Below are 24,874 nucleotides of genomic sequence, written 5' to 3'. Positions count from 1 at the left end.
ACATTAGTATTGTTTTCTGTTTCATTGTTTCTGTTTGAGTCAGGTTTTCTGTGTGTAGCCCTGGCTGACTATACTGGAACTCACTTTGTAGTTCAGACTGGCCTTGAACTCAGGGATCCACCTGCCTCTGCCTCTCGAGTTCTGGGATTACCTGGCTATTTAAATTAAAGACAGGCCTCAAAGATCTGACTACCTCCTGAACGGCCGACTTAAAGGTGTGTGCCACCACTCCGGGCTATACCAATATCCTTACAGTGGCCAACCCCATAGGGTAAAAGCAGCTCTGTGTTGGAAATTAGAAAGCAGACAATTGAATGTTGCCTGTTCAGCCATAGAAGGCTGAAAGAGAAGACCCTGTATATATTTTTTTCTTTTTCTTTTTTTTTTCCTTTTTCTTTTGTTCCCTTTTCTTTTTTTCGGAGCTGGGTACCGAACCCAGGGCCTTGCGCTTGCCAAGCGCTACCACTGAGCTAAATCCCCAACCTGACCCTGTATATTTTTTGTCACCTTAAACTTCTGCTGTAAATTTGAAACTGTAGCAACATATTCTTCGTGTTAGTTATTATTAGGAATTAGTTAACTCCAGAGGTAAAAAGGAAAAGAACACATAGTAGTCAAACAACACACAGAAGCCTTACAGGACAGAGTTCATCTTGATTCAGAGAGAACTAAGTCTACTCAACTTCATCTCTCTCAGCCTCTTCCATGACTAGACTCAGCTACCTCTTCAAGTACATGGGTAAGGTGTGTGTGAAATTTCAATGGGGAGAACTACTAACATTCAAACGATAAGCAGGTCCAGAAGGAGCACGTGTGCTCTATGGAAGATGTCAAAGGTCAGAGTCCAGTTGTCACACCTGCCTGTTCCCTCACCTCAGAGCCCTCTTATTCACACATTGCTTCCTTTAGAAGCACATGGGGGGCAATGGCTGGAGAGATGGCTCAGAGGTTAAAACCATCAACTGCTTTCCAGAGGTTCTGAGTTCAATTTCCAGCAACCACATGGCTCACAACCATCTGTAATGAGCTCTGACACCTCTTCTTGTGTGCACGAAGATAGCTACAGTGTACTTTCATACATAATAATTCTTAAAAAACAAAACAAAAACTCACAGAAGTACGGGTGCTCCATGGCCTCTTTGGCGGTCAATCTCTGTTGATGGTCGTACCGCAGGAGCTTGTCAAGAAGATCAAGGGCCTCGGGGCTGACAAGGTGTCTGTTCTCACTATGGATAAAGTTTTCCCAGCGCTTCCGTGAATGCCTAAGAAAAACAGTGTATCATTACTATTCTGAGACTAAACTACACAAAAAATTCTCCTCTACTAGACCCAACACCAGTGACTCCTTAAACCAGTGTGAAGCAGCTGAAGCTCATTCTTGGAGGCACCCACTTCATATAACTGACGCTTCTTCAACCCCCCCCACACCCAGTTATAACCACGATGTACTGACACCAAACTGCTCAATCATTAGATAAACAGAATTTGTTTAAAACTTCTACATCTGAGTGAGAATTGGTTCAATCTTTCTGGATTATTCTTATGGCCCGTTTTTTTCCCAACTATGAGTGCAGCCTGGTGGACAGAATGAGAGAGTTGGCTCTAGAAACAAGTGGTTTCCTATAATAATGTGTGAAGACGCCAGGCAAGCATTTCCTTATAGCATGCTGCAGTGGGGCTGGCCATGGTGGTGCACATCTGCAATCCTAGCACTCAGCCTGAGGCCAGCCAGGGCTGTGCAGCAAGACCTTGTCAAACAAACAAAACTCTAAACCACACGATCTACTGTACCTGAAAACTCAGCATCCTTAGTATTTATTGTAAAACTTAATTCAGAAAATCAGTTGTTCATTTCTTATTCAAAGAAACATAGTTTTCCCAGATTTGTCGCCAAAGTAAATATATTCAGGGCTGGGGAAATGGCGTCAGCTCCTCTAGAGTTCAATTTCTGACAATCACATGGTGGCTCACACCCATCCCTCACTCCAGTTTCAGAAAACCCTATTGTGACTCTGCAGTCATCAATACACACATGGTATGTACACGTAAACAGATAAAACACGCTTACATATAAACCAGAAAGAAGTAATTTAAAAAAATTTTAAGTACATGCTTTAACCAGAGTAACATTTTTCCCCCTGTAACATTATGATTTTGTCTTCTATTTATTTCCACAGGATCTCATGATTGTCAGGCTGGCTTCAAGTTCAATGATCCTCCTGCCTCAGCCTTCCAGGTGTTGTGATTAGAGATTTCCATGTCCACACATGGCTTGTCTTCCATTTCTTAGTAGGAGTCCTAGCACTTAGAAGGCTAAGTCAGGTAGCTCTCTGTGAGTTGAAGACTAGCTCTGGTCTACATAGCAACCAACATCAATATTGATGTTAGAAAAGGGAAAAGAAACTGGATTTTATCTAACATTCCAACAAGGTGCATCCTTCCTTCCTCCCCGTTCCCCGACCCCTTCTCTTTTTACTTACTGTCCCAGGATATCATTGAAGTGTGGGTCTAGGTCTATGTGGTACTTCTTCAGATACCCATACAGGTCATCTGTCCCCAGAACCTTGGCAATTCGAACAAGCTGAAACACAAAACAAACTGACCAAACCGCCAACCACAGGGCTTTCTGTGAGCCTTTTGAGAACACTGAGCCGGACCTGGGAATCAGGAGATTCCATGTTACTCAGATCTTTAGGAACTTAACAGAGACCTGAGTCTAAGATAAACAAAAAAACTTAAGGACACAAGTCTCACATGAATCCAAGTTTCTAAGCTGCTTGTAAAGGGTTGACGTATTTAGATACTAGTATCTTTGGGGACATTGTTATGTGATGACAAGAATTTGATTTTGTTAGACAAAGAGGTGCTGTGGGTTGTCATAGGGACAGTTTATCACATTACACAGCCATATCTGACGTGGGTAGAAACCCTTATGATTAATGCAAATTGAAGCTGTAATTTTACAGATATATAATTTATAGATTGATACAGAGTTAAAGTTTTCACTGATATAAATTTATTATATTGATGCAAGACTTAAAATTAATATTGTTACTCTTTGACAGACATTAAACCTGTACAACTCTTCAAAGAACACAGAGCTTGGACCCAGTCCTGCTAACAGCCGTTACAAACTGTTGCGGATGACTAAGTAACACGAGCGAAGGGCCAGAAAGTAAACTCATGATTATATTATATTCTGACTTAATTATAATAAAGTGTTTTTAATTTACTCAAGAATAATTAAGAAATTACTAAGAATAATTAAGGTTTAACAGTTCAAATATACTTTACATCGTCTTCAAAGATGTCAAAAATCCACAGAATCTGACATTTAAGGCCATTTCATTATCAAAGATCATTTGACTAGAAACACATCTGCTCCTGACAGCACCCTTTCTTGGTTAAAAGAAGAAATTGAGCATCATTGGAGTTATTCTAGTTGTGGCAAGACAGCCACTGGGCAAAAATTGCCTCAATTCATCTACAGACAAAAATACTGTCCAGGGAAAGGACACACTAACAATAGTCAACTGAGGGCTCTGCCAAGACAGGGTGAGCAGTCCTTCCTACTCCTGCTTTACAAAGGTCTGTCAGGGTGAGCAGTCCTTCCTAATCCTGCTTTACCAAGGTCTGTCAGGTGATCCTGGCCCGAAGGCTGAAGACTGATGCTCCAACATTTTGAGGAATGAGAAACTGTCCAGGTAGTCGGCTATCTTTACAAATTGGCTAAGTTTTTGGAAACTATGTTTTGTGCTTCCAATATTTTCAGGTAATTATTTAAGTCATTCATGGATTTCTGACAGGGTTGAAGACCAGTTATAGTCTCATAGCAAACTCAAGCTGTTTAACACTGAGAGAGATGATAATAGATTTGAGAGGATGATTTTCAGATTTTCAGACAAGCTAAAAACCAGGACATAATTCAGATATAAAATTGTAAGCTTTTTAAGTTAGGATAGATGGCTTTATCTAAATTGACATATATGACAATTTGGGTATCAAGTATATCTTGTATTTCATAAATTACATTAATTATACATTATAGTTGTATTCAATTTTTATCTGCGAAAAAAAAGGGCTTTTTAATTGAACATAAAGGGAGAAATGTTGTGGGTTGTCCTGGTGCTGTTTGTATTCTGATGTTAATTCTGCTTCAAGAGGGGCTGCCCCAAGGAGGAGCGGACCACATACTCAGGTGATTTCATGTGAACCTTCTCCCCATTTTAACTGGTCAAATAAAGGATAGAGCCTGTGATTGGGCAGTGGAAGGGAAAGGTGGGGCTGGAGGTTTTAGAGAGGGGGAAGAGAGGAAGGAGAGGAAGAGGAGGTGGAAGAAAGATGGAACAAAGCCACATGGCCCAGAGAAGTCGTAAGTAGCAAAGGATCGCATAGCTGGGGAATAGAGTGGTGTAGTGGTGGATCTGCCACCCTAGGCGTGCGGCTTATACATTTTGTGACTGAGTTGTGTGTTTTGTGCATGGGCTTGTTGGGGTTGGAGATTTACTGCAACAAAGAGGTACCGTACTTCTTAGACCCATCTTGAAGGTTCAGCATGGATAACAAATGTCTGCACACTTTAGGATCTCGTACAAACAGACAAAATTCTGAGCAACTCATCAGTTTACACAGTAGCCATATATAATGAGTGACACTCATGGCTCATGTTATTTCTCAGCATTTGTGACATAACAGTGACCAAATCTGCTCACCTGGTCATAGTTGTCCTGCCCATGGAAGAATGGCTCCTTTCGGAATATCATGCTTGCTAACATACAGCCCAAGCTCCACATATCCAAGCTGTAATCATACATCTGAAGGCAGTAAGAATGGTTGATTAGTCAAGGATGGTTAGAAACCCTTTGTAAGAGTTTCTAGTACCCATCTGACTTCTGAAGATCAGCCCCTATTTCTGAGGCATTAGGGCCATATACACAAGCTCCACTCTCACCCTTTCTCTTACTATTTTATTACTAAAAGCCACCCCCCCCCCCAAAAAAAAGGCAGTAAGAAGTTAAGAGGCTCAGCTGACAGACTAAGTGTCCAAGGCTACCTACCCCAACAACCTAATCCTTATGCAAAGAACCAACATGGTGGAAAGAACAAACTCTGGCAAGCTGTCTTCTAACCCTCACATGTGGGCTGTAGCACAAGTAAGCTTACACACACACACACAATAATGAAAAAATTTTAATGTAGCTGAGTAGAATAATAACTGGGTTTTGTATGTATCCGCTGCATAGCAGACCAGTAAAATCCCTAAGACAATACAGAAGTAGCTCAGCACAGCTTCCCTGACACGGTCACCTGATAGTCCACAAGGAGCTCTGGTCCCTTGAAGTACCTCGAGGCCACTCGGACATTGTACTCCTGAGCAGGATGGTAGAATTCTGCCAAACCCCAGTCAATCAGCCGGAGCTGTGAGAAAGACAATACAGAACAGACTGTGAAAGGTGCACTTGGAGATGCCCACGCCAGTGGCAAGGCCAAGAGCACCACTACACAGGTATTGGACCACATACAGTATACCCTGGGGACTACACTTCAAAACCTGCAGATGAAACCGTTGCTGGAGCAGAGTACCTGGAATGGTTCTGAGTTCTCCTAGGTTACCCTGGTCTTACTCTCTCCAGATCACCAGAGCTCAGCCTCGTTTCTGGCTCCGTGCTACTGACATGGAACACATCCCCTGTCAATCATAGCTCTTAACGGGAGTTCCAGGCAGAAACACTGTACACTGCTCTACCTGTGACAGCCAGAGTAGAGGGACCCCAGTGTACCTCTTAAGGTTAGTTGGGTGATCATGAAGAAGTGAAGTAGAAGCCACTGTTCTAGTTTCTTCCTAAGGCCCTCTGAACACTAAAGCCAAAATAAAACCAGTGACTAAAGGCATGGTCACCATGTACTTTCTGGTAGGAACCAATACAGGAGACTAGAGAAGTCACAGTAATGCAGTCTAAGGACTCAGCATGGTCTACAGACTGCACGGTGTCTACAGATAGCACAGTGCTTAGGTCTTCCCTAAGCCTTCAGCAAAGGTCGGTGCTGCCTGGCTGGATTGGTACCTTTTTTTGTTGGTGATCTATCATGACATTGTGAGGTTTCACATCCCTGTGCATGATTCCCTTGCTGTGGCAGTAATCCAGAGCCTAGTAGGTAAGAAAGCACAGAGAAAAAAGTAAGCAAACCCTTTACCGCCCCCAATTCAAACACATTATTTGTGACACTTTAACTTGAATATAGTCTCAAAAAGGACAGCTTACTGCCTTTAAGAGAAAAAAAAAAATGTTCTCTGCGGGCACTACAGCTGGCGCTAGCAGAAAGGGGCATCAATGGCCATGCTGAAGGTGGTCTTAAAACGGAGGGAATGAGAAACCAGAGTGTGGGATTTGAAGAATAACACCCTAATATAACTTTTAACAAGGTAGACTTGAGCATGTGAGTTTTCTTTTTCTTTTTTTAAAATTTATTCATTTATTATATATAAGTACACTGTAGCTGTCTTCATATACACCAGGAGAGGGCACCGGATCTCTTTACAGATGGTTGTGAGCCACCATGTGGTTGATGGGAATTGAACTCATGACCTCTGGAAGAGTAGTCGGGTGCTCTTAACCACTGAGCCATCTCTCCAGCCCCCGTGAGTTTTCTAGATTGAGAAGCATTTACATTTTAATTAAATATAAAATTTGAGCCACTTAGCTTTTAAGAACCACCATTACAATTCTGGGAGAAAATTATTTCCTATAATAGAATCAATATAAAAAGCTTTTCTGTGCTGAGAGACTGTGATCTTTAGTAAACTGAAAGTCCTGTAACCACTGCTACCAAACTTTAGGACTCTCAGGACCTAATTCCCACACCAAGTGACATTCAGCCACGGCTGGATGGGCTAACCGATTTAGAGATTTTGTTTTCTGAGGGACGTTCCACGGCACGGTCCTTTGTCCCTTCCTTCACTGGTTTCTGAGACTGAGTAATTGTATAAGCACATTCGTCTGCTGCACTGGGGCTATTTCTACCGTGGCTGTTGAGAAGATGCAGCTGTGAGGACCATGTGGGTCATCTGAGGGATATGCATCCATTTATCCTGGGTAGATTTTTAGGGGCAGAAGTGCTTTGCTGTATGAGAACTTTACACTTTCTAAGGAGCCGCCTGCTTTCTCAAGTCCAATGCATGTCGGTTCCAGTTTCTCTACACTCTTGCCAACGACTGTCACTTCCTTCTTTAAATAACAGCTATTCAGGTGGGTTAAAGTAGTATCTTAATGTAATGTAGTTCTGATTTGTATTTCCTTATTAGTGAAGAAACAAATTATTTGTCGTGTGTTTATTAGTCAGTCTATATTTAGGTTGCCTTTGAAGCAATGCTGATTTAAATCTTTTATCTTTAAATTTGTATTAATGCGCCTTTTCCTTTTTAATGCTACACAGTTCTATTCTTTCTGTACCCAGCCAGTCTGGCCTCAGAGTCAATATCCTCCCGGCCTAGACACCTGAGTGTTGGGATTACAGGCACACTAACCACATCCAGCTTTTTTCTCTCTCTCTTTCTCCCTCTCCTGTCAGAGGCCAGAACATTCTTTACATGGGGGCTTACTCCTTACTAAAGAATGTTAGCAGAACACCTGACGCTGACCTACTAGTGTCAGCTGAGCCACTCCAGCTATAACCAAAAGTAACTCCAGGTGACATAATCTCCGAAGAAGGAAATACTGGAGGGAGGAGCCTAAAAGCATTTTCTGGCCAACCATAACTTCTCTACCAGTCTTGCACATCATTTAGGCAGCAAAGTTAACAATCTAGAGTTATAGCTTGTCACCAGCTATGCCAGGATACTGAGCACGTCATACAGATAACGTAACTCTTAGTTTTGCTTAAGGACATCTGCCTGCAGGCCTTACAATCTAACACCGTGGAAATGGAAGGATGGTTTACTTAACCGATGTAGCAAGGTTCTGTGCTCCCGTGCCTTCTTTCAAGTGGTATTTGCTTACCCAGGATTTCCTAGTTCCCACCCAAATCCATCTCTGCAGTTGTCTTACTAAACTAGGGTCCGTGAGGGCACACGGCCCTAAATCTGAGTCAGATCACACAAAGCCTGGGTCGGGGTAGTCACTGAGCAGTCACCCATGGCCTTCAGTCTCAGTTTCATCTTCATTTTCACTGAGGTTAGATATTTCCTGTTTTATAATAAAAAATGTTGATCTTTTTCACTTTACCTAGTGTTGTCAAAGATCTAATTAAGACGATACCTGGGGTGTGAAAAACACGACGGAACCAAAGGCTGAGTCAAAAAAAGAGAAAAAATCAGCAGTTAGTTGTTCTTGGCAGGGTCCGCCGGCCCGACAGACCATGGGTTTCTAACATGCCTGTATATTCCCTGAGAGTACTTCAGTTTTAAAATCTGCTACAGCTTCTGCTCGCAGACATGAAAGATCTATTTTCAGGTGTCCACTGGGATTCTTAGCCTCATTAGCAGGAAGAGGTAGATCACTGCCATCCCTGGACAACAGCATGGCCACCAACACTGAGCTCAGATGTGCTAGGTTTTGTCTTCATTCAGCTTGTGCTGGCTAAAATATACAAGACTGGAAAGCCGATCTAAATGAGCCTTTGTGAGAAGAGCACAGTGGTTCTCCTAGTGCATGCATGGGACTTTCTGGGAAGACCTCTAGGAAAGGGACAGCTGGATGCTCACAGCACAGCAAACTTCTTCCCACTATATTTTCTCAGGAGAGGTGGCCAGGTCAAGTGGTTTATCCTTACTGACACAGAGCTCAGCAGACACTAGTGAATCCCAAGCCCAGAATTCTGGCTCTAGTGACAGGCAGATCACTCAGTGCAATTCTAAGGAAAACATTTCAGGGAGCAAGATCTGCAAACTTCCACTCCCCCAAGTCTAGCCTTGCCCCAAAACCTGGTATTTTGTTTGAGCAATGCTTTTCAGTTCCCATATAAACCACATCTTGGCAATTTTCTTAACTGAGGTTCGCAAGCACTGAACTCAAGAGATCCACGTGCCTCTACCTCACAAGTGCTGGGATTAAAGCTGTGAGCCACCATGGCTGGCCAATTCCGCATTTATGACTCACTTCTGGGGAGCTCGAAGTTGTTATCAGGTTCTCTGTGATCCATTACCCTAAACGGCTCACAGTGCTCTCCTGCAGTGCTCATCAAGACAAGCGAGAACACTCACTGTTAACTGATAATGCCTCTATTTTTACAGGACTTGGTATTTATAAGTCACTTAGAAGATTCACCCAGCACTTCTCCCTTGCTCAAACTAGTCAGTGCTTGAGGTGAGGGACAGATATTCTCATACAAGAAAGAGATGTTAAATGACAGTTTGAAGAAAAAAAAGAAGATGAGCTCAAATGTCTGCCACCAATTATGTACACATCCCTCTTCATGGCTTACATCCCATCAACAAATAGGAACTGCCAGGTGGTGGCAACTGGCTTTGATCCCAGCACTCAGGAGGTAGAGGTGGAGGAAGGCAGATCTCTGAGTTTGAGGATACCCCAGAACACAGTCTACAGGGGGAGCTCCAGGAGAGAAACCCTGCCTTAACTGCACCCCCCCAACCCCTGTCACCCCGGGAAAAAACAAAACAAAACAAAACCCAACCCACGAATACTTTGTACTCATTGAAGTTGAGGGCCAGCTACAGGACGGACTTAGCAGTTCCCATTCTCGTACTGTTACTTGAAGACAGGACCTCAACTATTCCAGCAACCCCAGCCCATGTCATATAGGTATATGAATGAGCTCAACCCAGACTGTCTCCTTCTCAGTCAGGTAGACTATCTATCTCCTTCTCAGTCAGGTAGACTATCTATCTCCTTCTCAGTCAGGCAGATTATCTATCTCCTCAGTCAGGTAGACTGTCTCCTTCTCAGTCAGGTAGACTATCTATCTCCTTCTCAGTCAGGCAGACTATCTATCTCCTCAGTCAGGTAGACTGTCTCCTTCTCAGTCAGGTAGACTATCTCCTTCTCAATCAGGTAGACTGTCTCCTTCTCAGTCAGGTAGACTGTCTCCTTCTCAGTCAGGTAGACTGTCTCCTTCTCAGTCAGGCAGACTATCTATCTCCTTCTCAGTCAGGTAGACTGTCTCCTTCTCAGTCAGGTAGACTATCTCCTCAGTCAGGTAGACTTGACTCTAAAAAAAAGAAAAATTGCCAGGCCAACTCAAGAAATTATGAGCAACGAAAAGCCATTTTTAAAAAAACTCTACGTCTGCGGTCACTTGTCTTAGAGAAAACTAGGATTAATTAACTGACAAAGAAAAAACCCCACTGCCAACAAGAGCCACACATGAGGGGTTGTGAGCTTTATATAATGGCCCTGCACCCCTTGATGGCCAATCTTCCAAGTTTTATTGAAAATCTGTGAGGCGTCACAATAGTATTCTCATCACAACTTAAGTCTCACTAAGCTCTCTATTAAGAAATATTCTGCTTGAATTCTCTATACTTCTAAAATCTTCTCAAAAGAACAACAAGCCTGGGGGGGAAGCACCATTAATAAATGCCACTTACTTTAAGTAGTTCATACATATAAAACCGGATATCAAAGTCAGTCAGGATCTGGTAGAGTTGCTGAAACAGAGTTCAGAAAGCAGAAAGTTAATTTAGTCTGACTGTACTCTGATATTCTAAATACTGGCCTCCCCCTGCAATCTTAGTGCTTAAGTTCCAGACACCCAAGAGTTCACTGCCTGGCCTTGAATGGCAAAGATGAGGAGTCCAACACTTCCACTGTCAATAGAGAATTCTGGGAAATACTTCAATGGCCACAGCCACACCGCTGTGAGGTCCAAGTTGTTGAACTGTGCACATATTCCAGTGCACAGCTAGCAGAGCCCACCCCACACACAGCACATCCGGGAAAACTATGCCAGGGACTGAAAGCAGTGTTAGGGGGATAAAATATTTTGTAAAGAGAAACAGGAGAAAAATGAGACATTTGGAGATGGCAAGACTTTTCAAAAAAAAAAAAAATCTATGCTCTGTTCTCCACCAAACAATTCCAGGCTGAAAAAGATTTCACAGGTAATACCTGATTTTTTTTTTTTTTAAAAAGGATTAATAGGGCATCTGAAAAAAAAAAAAAAAAGGACAACAGTGTCAAACATGACTACAAGCCAAGGTAACATACTCACGAAAACTTTCATTACTGGACAATCCAGAGATCCACCCCATGGGAGTTTGAAATAAATTTCAATGGCTTGGAGAAGAGTACCAGGGCCACTAAAGTACCCCAAGCCCAGTCAGACACTATGCATCACCTTTGATAATCAAGTCCAAGTGAGGCTCCTTTCCTGTCAACCTCATTAGCACTTTCAATAAAAAAGTGAGTTGGAATGGCTTTAGACCTTTACTCTATAGAAAAAAGACTTGTACGCCATGGTCCCTTCAAGGAGTGTAGTCCCTTCAAGAATGAATGTACACTATGGTTCTATAAGAGGAAAGTAAAACCACTTATTGACAAAAATGATAATGAAACTAATAAAAAGGGTTTTTTTAGGCACAGAAGAAAAGCCCTCACCCCCAACCCTTTGGTTTTTAGGGAAGAATACCTTGCCCATCCAGCGTAGTAGGAATATGCAGCTCTATTGGCCTCAGCTGCTGGCTCAGGCCCACAAAAGCTGCTGTGTTGCTAGGGCCTCAACCCTGGGCAGCCCTTGACAGTTGAGCTGTGCTCAACCACACTCATTCACCATTTATGCCAGGGACTTTGAGCTTCCTAACCACCAAATCCAAGGTTTTGTCTAACCAGTCTTGTGCTTCAAAGCAAGTTTCTTATCTAGTACATGGTCACAACTTGCAACCAGGATGTACAGGTCTAAGCTTTAGACACCAACTTGGGTGAGACAGATCCATTGTACAGGCTGTGCTAAAATGAGCCATGAAGTCAATAAATAGCCCATAAAAGAAAAAAGACCAAATTTACAAACTATCACAGGGCTAGGTTTTATTTGCAGAAAACCAATGGGCTGTTTTATTTGAACCTTTAATCTATAAAAGGCTTTTCTTCTCTTATCATGTACTATCTATATTAATCATAGTATAAAGGGCCTAAGACATTAAAAAAAAAAAAGTCCTTGGGCTGTCACAAAGTATTTCTGATTATTCGAGCCAGTACCAATTTAACTGAATATGAAAGACATTACCTACACAACAGTGCTTGGATTTATTCCATTACAAAGCCCCGAATGGCTAGCCACCACTCACTGTGACCTCCTTTTCCCCCCTCAGTTCTTGGTGGGAGAAATTTAAGCTCCATCTGGGCCAAGTAACCACCTGGGCTTCTAATTAAGGCCTCTCCAGGGCAGCCTGGCTTCCTTTAATAGCTGTTGCTACAATCCCCACAGCAGGCTCCAGGAACCACCCTCTCTGAAGACACCAACATGTATCTGCCCCTCCGTTGTCCCTTTTCAGTGTTCCTCTCCCAAACCATCCTATCAGCTTGCTACAGAGAAACAAGAGCCTCTCCCTTCTTTGAATCCTAGGCCATGCCATGATCTCCCTCTAAAACAGTGGCTCTCAACCTTCCTAGTGCTGCAGCCTGAATTTCTCATGTTGTGATGACCACAACCATAAGATTATTTCGCTGCTACTTCATAACTGTATGTATGCTGCTGTTATAAATTGTAACGTAAATATCTGATATGCAATGCCCAAATGGGCTGCAGCACACATGCTGCAGTTCACAGCAGTGAGATTCTCAGTGGCCTTAGAATTAGCACCAGGTACTGGCAGCAATCTGGAGTTCTAGAAGCAAATCCTCACTTATAACTTAAACCTGTCTCCTCCCTAGAGCTCTATGTTCATGTTGCCTGAGTAACTGGCTTTGCACATATGACGAGGGAAACAGGAGCCCTCAGCTGATGGTGAGCACTACTGAGGTGATTCAGGGATCTCTGAACTCTCCATTTCCCTACATCATGGATCCACTGCACAGCTGTAACCTACACCCATTTTCTCTACCAAACCCTCAAGTCAAGTCCTCATACAGCAGGACAGACAGCAGGTCTAGCCCCTCCACACTTGCTTTTACAATGCTTACCAGTCAGCAGAACAAACAGAACCTACCTTCCATGGGAAATTAGAAAGAGAAACTCTGTAAGAACTACTTGCCCTCCAGCTACCTGGAGAGAATTATTAATCAAGCAACTGCAGAATGTTGGCAGGAAGCAAACATTTTGCACATCTGCATAAAGAGACTTACTAAAAACAAGCCAAGCGTATGTTTCCCGGAAGATTATGAGCTTACAAGTAGAGGCACTTGCTGCCACACCCAATGACCTGGGTAAGATCCCCAGGACCCGGGCTGGAGAGATGGCTTAGTAGTTAAGAGCACTGACTGCTCTTCCAAAGGTTCTGAGTTCAATTCCCAGCAACCACATAGTGTCCCACAACCATCTGTAATGTGATCTGATGCCCTCTTCTGGTGTGTCTGAAGACAGCTATGGTGTACTCATATACATAAAATAAATAAGTAAATCTTTAAAAAAAAAAAAAGATCCCCAGGACCCATGGACAAAACAGGACTGACTCCTACAGGTCCAATTTCCACACACACATTATGACCCACGTATATGCATGCACACACAGCAAATGTAATAAAGTAGTAGTAAGAAAAAAAAGTTCTTACTCCAATTCAGCTTCAAAGTCTCAACAACACTTCTGTTTCCCTGAAGTCAGTTCTACTACACAAGTAATTTAAAGAAGCCTGGTTGAATCTACCTTGGGCTTTTAATGTCTGAAGAAGAGAATGGAAGACACTGCAATTTTTAACTAGGCCTGAGGTCTCCTATGCAAACTCATAGACACTCAAGGAATGGTCACCCTGGGCCTCACTTACTGCTATCCAGGAATGCAGATGGCTGTGAGCCACTATGTGGTTGCTGAGAATTGAACTCAGGACCTCTGGAAGAGCAGTGCTCTTAACCACTGAGCCATCTCTCCAGCCCTTATAACATTCTTACTTAATGCACAGAAAACTGTCATGTCTCAACAGATACCTTTTTCTTTAGACTTGTTCTGAGACATGATCTTCCTATGCAGTTCAAGATGACCTAGAACTTGCCCAGGTTGGCCTTAAACTTAGAACTCAGTCTCCCAAGCACTGGGATAGGTGTGTGCCACCATATCCAACTCTAGAGGACTTTCAAGTTGAGGTGTATGCTGTAAGGTGGTCGCTCTTAACTCTCAAAGATGACTCTGCCATTTAAAAAAAAATTTTGTCTTTTTAAGGGCTACTATGTTTCTTTTACTATTAACTTTGATGTATAGGAACAGTTGGTGGTTTTAAATGAGGAACTAACCAAACTAGTACCTCTACCATGAAATCAAACACCAGGGAAAAATGAGTTAGGGTCACAGAGAACTAACCACATTAGAATCAGTGAACACTGACAGGTTCCAAAGAACCAGAACTACACAGGCTGGGTCCCTGAGGTACTTGGGACCAAAGTGTTTCTACTGTCAGGTAACGTTCAGCTTTTAGAATCTTTGCATCAGCATAATGAAATATCTTGGTTCTTAGACCCAAGTCTAAACATAAAATTCATTCATGGTTTTGTATTTGGGTTTTACTTAATTTTATTTTTAGGCAGGGTTTCATGTAGCCCAGGTTAACCTCAAACCCCCCTTGGCTCTGCCGTTTGAGCCCTGGGATTGGAGGCCCCAGCCACAACATTTGCCAAAATCCATTTGTGTTTCAGAGACACAGACCACAAGCAAGTTCGCACCTTTTCTTTTGAGACAGGGTCTCACCTTGTAGTCCGGGATGGCATCAAACAGAGATCTACCTGTCTCTACTGCCTAAGTGGTACCACCACATCAGCCTACTCCAGATTTTAAACAGTTAAAAAAATCATGTGAAACACTCCACACTTGAAACTTTTAGACAAGGGATGCACAACCTGGATAGATCATAGTTTCTGGGCACAAGTACAATCAAAATAGGAACCAACAAAGGTTTTCTGAAATGCCCAGTTGATCTTGAACCATATGCTCTCAAACGTATATCTCTAAAATGGGGGACAATGGTTACTGAGCATAGCTGTATGATAGTAGATGGCTTACAGTGTAAATAACTAAATGTCTTAGATTCTGTGACCACATAGGAAAATGCTCAGTTCCAGTAACAGCACATTCAAAACCAAGTATGACAGTGTCCAACTAACTCCAAGATGACTCAGCAGAAAGATAAAGCTAGCGATGGGCTGGAACAGCAAGACCAAAACACTGACTGGCCGGCCCACCTGGGCAATGGGCCGATAGTGGCCACCGTGTGGAAAGTCTGGGGAGAAAACCCATAACCCGAAAGTTCAAAATTTGAATTTTGATTTTAAAACTTGTCAGCTAACATTAACAAACAAGAAATCAGGAAGAGAGCCACCTAGATTTATACACTGTGTGTACAGGTTTAAGAGACTATACTGAGAAAAAACTACCCAAACTTACTTTACAGACGTAATATAACCTAGATATCAAAATGAGACGTCTCTATAATGAAAGGAAACTTACAGATCAAAGCTGATTACCAATTGTCCAATAAATATTACTGAACGAGCTGTGCACACTGCATTGCTGCTTCTGTTTTACTATCTAGTGATGGAATCCAGAGCCCTGTGCAAGCTAAGGGAACCCATCACCGAGCAACCACAGAAGCTGAGTCACTGATGCCTCCTCGCCCTGGCATTCAGCCAGGACAAATACTCTTTGGATAGAATTTGAAGTCAATTATTAATATACTTCACAATACAAGGGAAATGATGAAAAAGAAAACCAAACCTTCTCATTAAAGCACATACAGGACAAAGTAAAAAATCCTTCTTAAGGACATAAAGACGAACAGATGGCCAATTGGTGACCTGCTATCCTATCTAGAAGATAAACCATCTAAGAGCCATCATTCACCCTTCCAAACACACATGCTACCTGATATTTAGTGTTCTTTTAGGCTGGCCAAAATAGCATGGCTATCCCTCTGCTTCACCTGCAGGTCCTCTAAAGTTACAGGCTTGGGAGGGATGGACTCCAGAACTGGGAGTGAAAGAACAGTTGGAAGCCAGAAAGCATGTTCATGGACATCATAAACTTAACAAGCTGGAAGTTCAGGCAAACAGTGAGGAGCCCATAAGCACACACTAAGAAACACAGAAAGGTCCAGAAGGGGACAGACCCAGCTGTGCTGGAAAGAGAGCAGCAGCAGCTGTGAGCCAGCCCACCGGCGTCACTGAAGTCTGCCTGAGGAGGCCCTATAGCACTCAACTGGAGACCAGTAAGACGCAACAGCTTAGGTATCCTCAAGACAGGAGGGACTGCCTCTCAGAGCATCACTCCACAACAGTAGCAGCGACTGTCACAGACAATGAACTTGTGAAGAAAAACATGGGGAGAAGAAGGGCACGGGGAGAAGCAGCAACCATCTCTATGAGAGAGCAGATATTACATAAAGTGTAAGAGAACTCTATTTTTAAAAATTCAGAGACTGAAATGGACTTCTAAAATACAAAGTCTAACACCTGAATTATATTCTAGTCAGTGAGAAGAAGAAAGGGAGGAGAAATCAAAGGACACAGAAAATATGGAAAGCCATGAGCTTTCAGATGGGAAAAGCTCAGAAAGAATCCAGAAAGAAGGATGAAAGGAAGGTGCCCACAGGAAGGAAGGCACACGCTTGAATGTTCTGAAGACTGGGAATGAAGAGAAATTCCTAAACACTTCCAGAAAAAGGAAAGAGAAATCTTTATATCAAACAGGAACGGCACCAGTGTGATACTGGAACAAACTCTTCAAAACAGAGGAGACCAGGAATTCGACACAGAATTACAGTGAAAATGTGAGGATAAAACATGTTCTCAAATATGCAACTTTCAAAAATGACTGGGCCCCATAATTTCTTCTTCTTTTTTTTTTTTTTTGGTTCTTTTTTTCGGAGCTGGGGACCGAACCCAGGGCCTTGCGCTTCCTAGGCAAGCGCTCTGCCACTGAGCCAAATCCCCAACCCCCCATAATTTCTTTAAAAGCAAATTCTTCAAAAGGCTATTCTTTAAAAGACTATCCATGTCTTCAGAACACCTCCTTTAAAGGTTCAGATCCCAGAGAAATAGGCTTTCCAGGACATTAGAATTTGTTAACTCCCCACAGAACCTGGCAGATACCACCTCCGAGAAACACAAAATGCTGTTCATTGATTTTACCTGTAAAGTAGTTATAATAAAAATATTTGTTACATACAGGAAAGGTATAAAGTTTTCTACTTCATTTTAAGTAAATGTATCTTTTTAGTTTTTATCAGATACCCTTAGATTAGCTAAGGAAATCCCATGTGCAAATAAGGTTCTTTCACTTCACCTGCAACACAAATGCTGGACACCACTATCTGACGAGATGCTGTTATCTCTCGCCTCTGCCTCAACAACTCACCAGTGTCTGATTCCCTGCCAGAGTTGTGATCACCCACAAGTCCTCTCAGGCCCCTGGAAATCAGTATCACTATTTTGTTTTTTTATATTGTTTTCAAACTGTGTTCTAAAAAGGGCTTTCTTTCCTTATGTCTTAACACCAGAAACCTCACTGTTAGGCTCATGTTTTTAGGCTCCATGAATAAAGACAATAAACAAATCCATGAACCAAGTTTAAAATTGCACATGGCTGCTTACTTATTTTTATAACCCAGGTGTTCAGGAAACTGAGGCACAAAGGCCACGATGAATTCCAGGTAACCCGGGATAGAGTGTCTCAAAAATCATTCAGTGCTTAAAACAGTCTCTTAAAAGAATCTTCAGCTGAGCACGCTGGGAAACACTGAGGACATCTCAGTACTCTGTAGGCTGAGGCAAGAGAATCTCTCGGTTTAGCTGGCCAACAGAGCAAGCCCTAGGATGGTCAGGGATATTTAGACCCAAAGATATAAAAACTATGGATAGAAACAAAACACCCTTCAGCCTAAAATAGTATACTCTGATCAAATATAAGACAATACAAGTATCTCAGGACAAGGGTTTTGATGACAGTAACTTGGTAGTTTTGCTATCCACGCTGTAGTGTATACGAACACATTTAGCTTCGATCCAATGACTCTTTTGACAGAAGTTCTCTTTTCACTTATCTTTTTCTTTCAACAATGGCAGATGTCATGAAAACCAAAGTTAGCATCCACTAAAACTGCCCTGTATAAAAACAAGTGAGCTACAGATGAGACATCACGTCTCATCTCACACAGGACTCCACAGTGCAGTAACTCCTGGAGGAAGCAAGTCAAAGGACAATGAAGTCCAGATTTAAGAACCCCAACCACGGTCTGCACTATTCGAATTCAGTTATCATGGGACTCAGTAACAACATCCATGACTGTTTTGATTCAGAGTTCAAATGGTACCCAAGCCACTCCCTCCTACCCCCATTAACCCCATGCCAGAAAGAAGCATACACACCTTAAAATCTGTATTATTGATATATTCAAATACCAAAGCTGGTGTCTTTGACTGAAAGAGAGAACAGTGATTTTTTTTAGATACTCAGACAGTAATAAATGCAATTTGCAGGGTCCCACCCTCAAACCTCACAGATGAAAAGGGGATTCCCAATCAGAGACAGCCTAGGTCTTTATAGATTTGTTATTGTGTGTCCAACTCTGAAGAGATCAGAAGAGGGCACTGGAATCCCCGGAACCGGAGTCCCAAGCAGCTGTGAGTGGACTAAGCTCAGGCCCTCTGCAGGAGTACCAAGTACTCATATACTGAACAATCTCCTGAGAACCTTTTTTTAAATTTAAATTTTGAAGTATTTATGTTGTCTGGATTGCTTCAAAATAACTGGGAAAAGTGGGAGAGGGGCAGGGGTTGGCATGAGGGTGAATACTGTCAAAGCCCAGCCATGCTCAGTGGGCACAGTACTACTGTGTAACTGTGGATGTTTAGTTTTAAAAAGGAAGACTGTTGCCCCACATGATTCAGCAGCAGCCCTGACCAGCTCAGTGGTGATTTTGGTAAGATTTACTCTCAGCAGTACCCCAAGTCTCCACCGGTTCAAGAGCTGCACTCATCTTGGTTTGGCAAACAGAATGCACCTGACAGTGTTTACAAAAGATCATCTGGGCTCAGAGGTCCATGAGTGTAAGCAAACTTTTAAAAGCAGTATAGCTGGAGAGATGGCTCAGTGGTTAAGGGCACCTGCTGTGAAAGCGAGAGGACCTGAGTCTAAATCCCCCCACACCATGCAAAAGCTGGGTATTGTAATCTCCAGTGTGCAGAGATAACAAGATCCCAGAAGCTCAATGGGCATTCAGCCTAAATGAAGACTTCTGGCCTCCAAACACATGCACCCCTTACACGTATGCATAAAGCACAGAGCACATAACACAAACTCTCCACACAAAACCACAGTCTTTAATGAAACCAGTTAAGTGTTCAGCTTAATACTTCCTTGTAGAAATCTAGAGCATCAAATGTCATGTTTACTATGGCAAAATAAAACCACGCTAATTGGAAGAACTGTTTTAAAACTGGAAGAAAAGCAGGGGTTTTAGGGTTATAGAAATACGAACTCATCTCAAAAATCTTTACTACTGAAAACTTTAGCTCACGGTTCTTAGGGATTCGACCTGGCACACACAGGTCTTTACTTGTTCTAGTAGCACCAAGAACAAACAATTCTAACATTTTCATCAAGAACCTGACCTTTCTGCAGACACGGGTAAGGCTAATCCTCTCAAATCCAGGGGTTGAGGTGTCTCTAGCCATTCCTACCCACATCAATTAGAAAAGAACGTTTAAATGTGTATGTGTTTGCTATGTGCAGGTAAGTATGGCTATCCACAGACGCCAAGTGTTGGATCCTTCTAGAGCTGGAGTTACAGGTGGCTCTGAGCTACCTGACACAGGTGCTGGGAATAAAAGTCAGGTTCTTTGGAAGATAACGTGTGCTTTTAACCACTTTCAAGTCTTCAATTTTTGCTTAACTCATATATTACACACACGTTAACAAGTTACAAATACTAAGCCAGGTATCAGTAACTTCAGTTAACTGAGGGGGGAGGGAGGAAGGGAGAGGGGAAAGAAGAAAAAGTAGGGGGAGGGGATGCTCACCAGTTACTGACTCATTATTGTCTTCTATGTACAAGGCCCTTGGGCTTAGTCCCTATACCATATCTCTCTCTCTCTCTCTCTCTCTCTCTCTCTCTCTCTCTCTCTCTCTCTCTCTCTCTCTTTTCTTTTCTATTTTTCGGAGCTGGGGACCGAACCCAGGGCCTTGCACTTGCTAGGCAAGCGCTCTACCACTGAGCCAAATCCCCAACTCCCATCTCTCTCTCTCTCTTTTTTTTCTTTTTTTTTCGGAGCTGGGGACCGAACCCAGGGCCTTGCGCTTGCTAGGCAAGCGCTCTACCACTGAGCTAAATCCCCAACCCCCCATACCATCTCTTAAAGTGTGTGTGTGTTTGTGTGTGTGTGTGTAAGAGAGAGAGAGAGAGAGAGAGAGAGACAGACAGACACACACACACACACACACACACACACACACACACACACACACAGACAGGGTGTCCAGTTCAGGTTGGCCCTAAATCCCCTATGTAGCTGAGAATGACCTTAAATTTCTGACCATCCATTTGGCTTCCATTTTCTATGTGCTGGGATTACAAACACACATCACCTTGCCTAATTTATGTAGTTCTAGGGATCCAACTCAAGGCCTACTTCTGCCATTAGACATTACCAGCTCAGCTATACCCCCAGCTATATCCTTAAATCTACATTTTCTATATATATATATATGGTGTGTGTGTTCTTTAAGTGAGCAATATCCATTTTTATCTCAAACATTAAAACACACACACACACACACACACACACACACACACACACGAGTGAATTTATATTCTCAAGTGGACAAACCCATTTTAACCTGAACATTAAGTAATTTTGGGCTAGTAATCAATTTGAACTAAGCAGGATAGATATATTATTTAGTGACAATCAGTTACGAGTTTGTATATAACCACCTTTCTCAGGCTTGATCAAGTTCCAAAAGAAAAATATTTTCTTATCTTATATTATCACCGTGCAGGTGGGCAAATGACTTAATGTTTGTTGATTTCTGTTTCCTTACAGTAAGATGTCGACAAGAGCAGTACGAGCCCCTGCCCCTGGATCATCAGGGATTAAGTGGTGCAATGCAGCCAAGTACTTAGCCTAGCCCCTGGCCTGCGTTAGAGTATGGGGGTGTCCTCAGCATGCAGAAGCAAAGACCTGCTTCTCAGATGAGCTTACATGAAGCTCTCCTGGGGAACAGGGGGATAATCAGACAGAGCAGGTGGACAACAGCAAGAAGACACAAATGACACGAAGGTGGTCTCAAGGATCAAAGCCTAGGCAATCAAATACTGCCAGCTTCTTCCTTAGAGGAAGGAAAAAGTGAATAGCACCCTAAGATAGGTAGAAATTGAGACTGTTTTATGATTATTTTATTATTGTGTATATGTATATACACGTACGTATGACAGCACATGTGCCATGGCACATATGTGGAGTCAGAGAATAGCTCTGTGGAGCAGGCTTTTCCTTTCTACTCTGACATGGTTCCTAGGGATCAAACTCTAGTCACCAGGCCTGTGTGACAAGTGCCTGTACCCACTAAGCCATCTTGCCCCAAATGAAGCATTTTAGTTGTAAAAATACGTAGATATTTTTATACGTATGTATACAATATGAGGTGCTGAACTAAAGACTAGCAATATGAAACAGTAAGGCTTCTTTTTCAAAGGACTAGCGATCTGAGACATGCTTAGTTCTCTACACTAGAATCAACATAGATACTCCCAAGATCAAGCTACTAGAGTGACGTAAGATAATGCAAACTGGCAGTGAGCAGCTTTCAAAAACAGAACAAAAGCAGGGCTTCCCGGGGCTATCACCACTGGGCGTGGCTCTTGCATGGTTTTTAAACCCCCTCGGTAGTAATTATCAGTGCCACCAGCCCATTATGCAGCACCATACAAGGTCCTGGGTGTTAAACAGCCCACCCCAGGGTTGGGGATTTAGCTCAGTGGTAGAGCGCTTGCCTAGGAAGCGCAAGGCCCTGGGTTCGGTCCCCAGCTCCGAGAAAACAAAAAAAAAAAAAACAGCCCACCCCAATCCACTAGCACATGCCCCAGCCACCAGGCACCTACCACAGGGTCCTTTACAGTGTCAATCAGCTTAATGATATTTGTTCCACCACGAAGGTTCTCCAGAATCTTAACCTCTCGTTTTATCTTCTTTTTCTTCACTGGCTTAAATACACAAGAGTAATCAGAAGTGAGACTCCTTTTGAAGTTAACATAATAAATACAACTTTAATCAATGTTAAGGCAACAGCATAGATTGTTTGCTGTGTACTGTGTTGTGTTAAAGAATATGCTTAACTAGAAGAGAGAAAGTGAGCTTTCCTATAATAATCTTTCAGGTTAAACATTTTAGTTTATAGCTTATGTGGCAATCTCCCTAAGTAGTTATATCTAGGGCATTTAGCAAACTTTAACATTCATGTAGTATTTTAAAAATAAATGCATTTTTACTGGATTACTGCCAAATGTGTCATGGTTCTGAACAGCCGCAGACCATGAACAAATGGAAAAAGTGAAAGAAAGTAGCTAGACGCCTGCTCTCCCACAATTTAGATGTAGTTGTATCTTAGGGCATGAACTAGCTCACTGACATCAAGTTACAAACTTGCTTCCAAACTGTTGGCTCCCATTTCCTATTGCCACTCCCACTTCCTTAAGATTTAGAATCAAATCAGCTCAGAGCTAGTAACTCTCCTAATAGATCTCATTCCTAGAGAGAGAGAGAGCTGTTGGCTCAGCAAAGGGGAAAGCTGATCTCATCCAGCAATGATTGCTAACTGCTAAGGCACCAACCTACAAGATGGAAAAGTAAGTTCTTAGAAACACTCACAGTATGTGTATCATTTCCTGTCTGAAGTTAATAAAGAAAAGCAGTTTTGAAAAGGCAAGCACGACATTTATAACTCACTCAGGACAGACAGTAAGGGACACACCAGTGAGTGTACAGCACATGCTAACTCTCTGACCTCCGCCTGCCGACTGAGGAGGAAGTCCACTGACCCCCAGGAAGCCTCTAAGTAGGAGGGTCAGCAGCCGAGGAGTTATTCCCCCAGGTCTCAGCTAACAGAACAAGACTCAGGCCTGGTAACCTGACTGCCCTGCAGCACCCTCTTCTCTGGGCTTTTCTCTCAAGTGGGTCAAGAGAGAGACTGAGCTAAGGAAATGGACTACTTTATTGTTAAGGCACCGTTATCATAATACCAAGGTAAAGAGAGGCCCATGGACTTTCATGAATGATAAAATAAGACCTAAAGAGCCTTGGGCTGGGAAGGTGGCAAGATGGTTCAGTGAGTCAAGAGTGCTTGCTACCAAGCCTGATGACTTGAACTCAATCCCTCAAACCCACAAAGGCAGAAAGACCCACTCTCACAATTTGCTCTCTGACTTCCCCGTGTTCTCTCTCTGTGTTCAACACACATACAACACACACACACACACACACACACACACACACATGTATATAATTTTTTAAAGCTCAGAGATGACGATACAGGTTGATAACTGAAACATGTCTCTGAGCAAGAGCAGGGAAGGTGGGCTAGCTGGAGAAGTGGCTCAGTGGACAAGAGCTGTGTAAGCATGAGGACCTATGCTCAGACTCCTCAGTGTGTATGAAAAAAGCCAGGCCTGACTGTAGCTTGTTGGTTGGCCAGCCTAGCAGAATAAACAGAGAGCTCTAGGTTTAATGATAGATACTGGCTTAAGGAAGTAAGGTGGAGAAGGATAGCCCAGGACAGAACTGTCCTCTGGCCTTCTCCATGACACCTGCACACCACATCCACAATCAGGAGGAGAAAGACTGGGGAGAGAACAGTATCACCTGCAACAGCATCCACCTGGGAGCAAACACAGCTGTGTGCTTATAAGTCAGCTGCCATGACACTTTTCTCCACTGTGTCAAGGTACCCAGGAGAGATCTGGCTACTGTGTTCTACCCATCTCTTCTAGGAATCGCACTTGGTCTCTGTAATCAAGGACTTTAATGTTGGGGAGAAATCAAATGCTAATAAAACCCAATTAAAAACATCCAGGGAAGGAAACATAAATGTCAAGTAGCTTCTAAGTCTCAAATATGCCGATGTCATAAAACTTCTGGACGAGTTCAGATTTAAAGAAGAAAATGAATGAAACTCCAAGCTGTGATTTTCTTACAGTAAAGAGTGAAGAACTAGCAAATGTAAATAAAACCACAGACTAGGAAACAGTACTGGGTTAATGGTAACTCTTACTTTTTAACATGATACTGTAGAACTATATGAGAAATCACAATTTAAGGAAAAATACTGAAACACTTAGGGATGATTGTGATTTACTCTCAAACAGGTCATTAAAAAACACGTTAAGCATACTATATTTATGTACACACATCTGAAAACATATACTTGTCTACATAAATCTGTTTGTGTGTGGTCTATTTATGGGACAAAATCTTCAACCAAAAAAGTCCTCCTGCTTCTGACAGCGCCCACTCACAGGGACAGCCAGTACACAAGCTGCTTTGGTGCCACTGCCACTTTCTCCAGCCTCATGCAGCTCCTCACACGCACAAGGCTGAACTGTCTTCACCAGGTCTGAGAGAACTTACAGTGCAGCCAAGCACCCTTGATGCCCAAACCTATCCAGACCAGACTGGGAATGGTCCAGTGGAGCCACAGCAGCTGGGGTCCTCAAATGCTGCCAGACACCAAGACGACTCAGAAAAGAAAGTGACCCCCAGCCCAGGACAGACCCCTCCGAAGCCCAAGGCA

General features: G+C 42.7%; 1 protein-coding gene across 10 annotated transcripts in view; it reads right to left on the bottom strand.

The window, feature by feature from the left end:
* The window catches only part of Csnk2a2 (casein kinase 2 alpha 2), a 40,026-nt gene that overhangs the window by 6,360 nt on the left and 8,792 nt on the right, over positions 1-24,874 (bottom strand). For 5 of the 10 annotated variants that reach the window (XM_087594405.1, XM_087594404.1, XM_087594407.1 and 2 more), the window contains 8 exon segments: positions 22,191-22,292; positions 18,457-18,507; positions 10,544-10,603; positions 6,066-6,149; positions 5,308-5,418; positions 4,713-4,814; positions 2,481-2,581; positions 1,114-1,262 (listed from right to left, as the gene is read on the bottom strand). In XM_087594405.1, coding sequence (XP_087450531.1) covers positions 1,114-1,262; positions 2,481-2,581; positions 4,713-4,814; positions 5,308-5,418; positions 6,066-6,149; positions 10,544-10,561 — 565 coding nt within the window. In that variant the 5' untranslated portion in view covers positions 10,562-10,603; positions 18,457-18,507; positions 22,191-22,292. 10 annotated transcript variants of the gene reach the window in all.

This window comes from Rattus norvegicus, chromosome 19 (genome assembly GCF_021556685.1).
Source record: "Rattus norvegicus strain SHRSP/BbbUtx chromosome 19, alternate assembly SHRSP_T2T, whole genome shotgun sequence".
NCBI lineage: Eukaryota > Metazoa > Chordata > Mammalia > Rodentia > Muridae > Rattus > Rattus norvegicus.
This window is presented reverse-complemented; position numbering and strand designations above follow the sequence as displayed.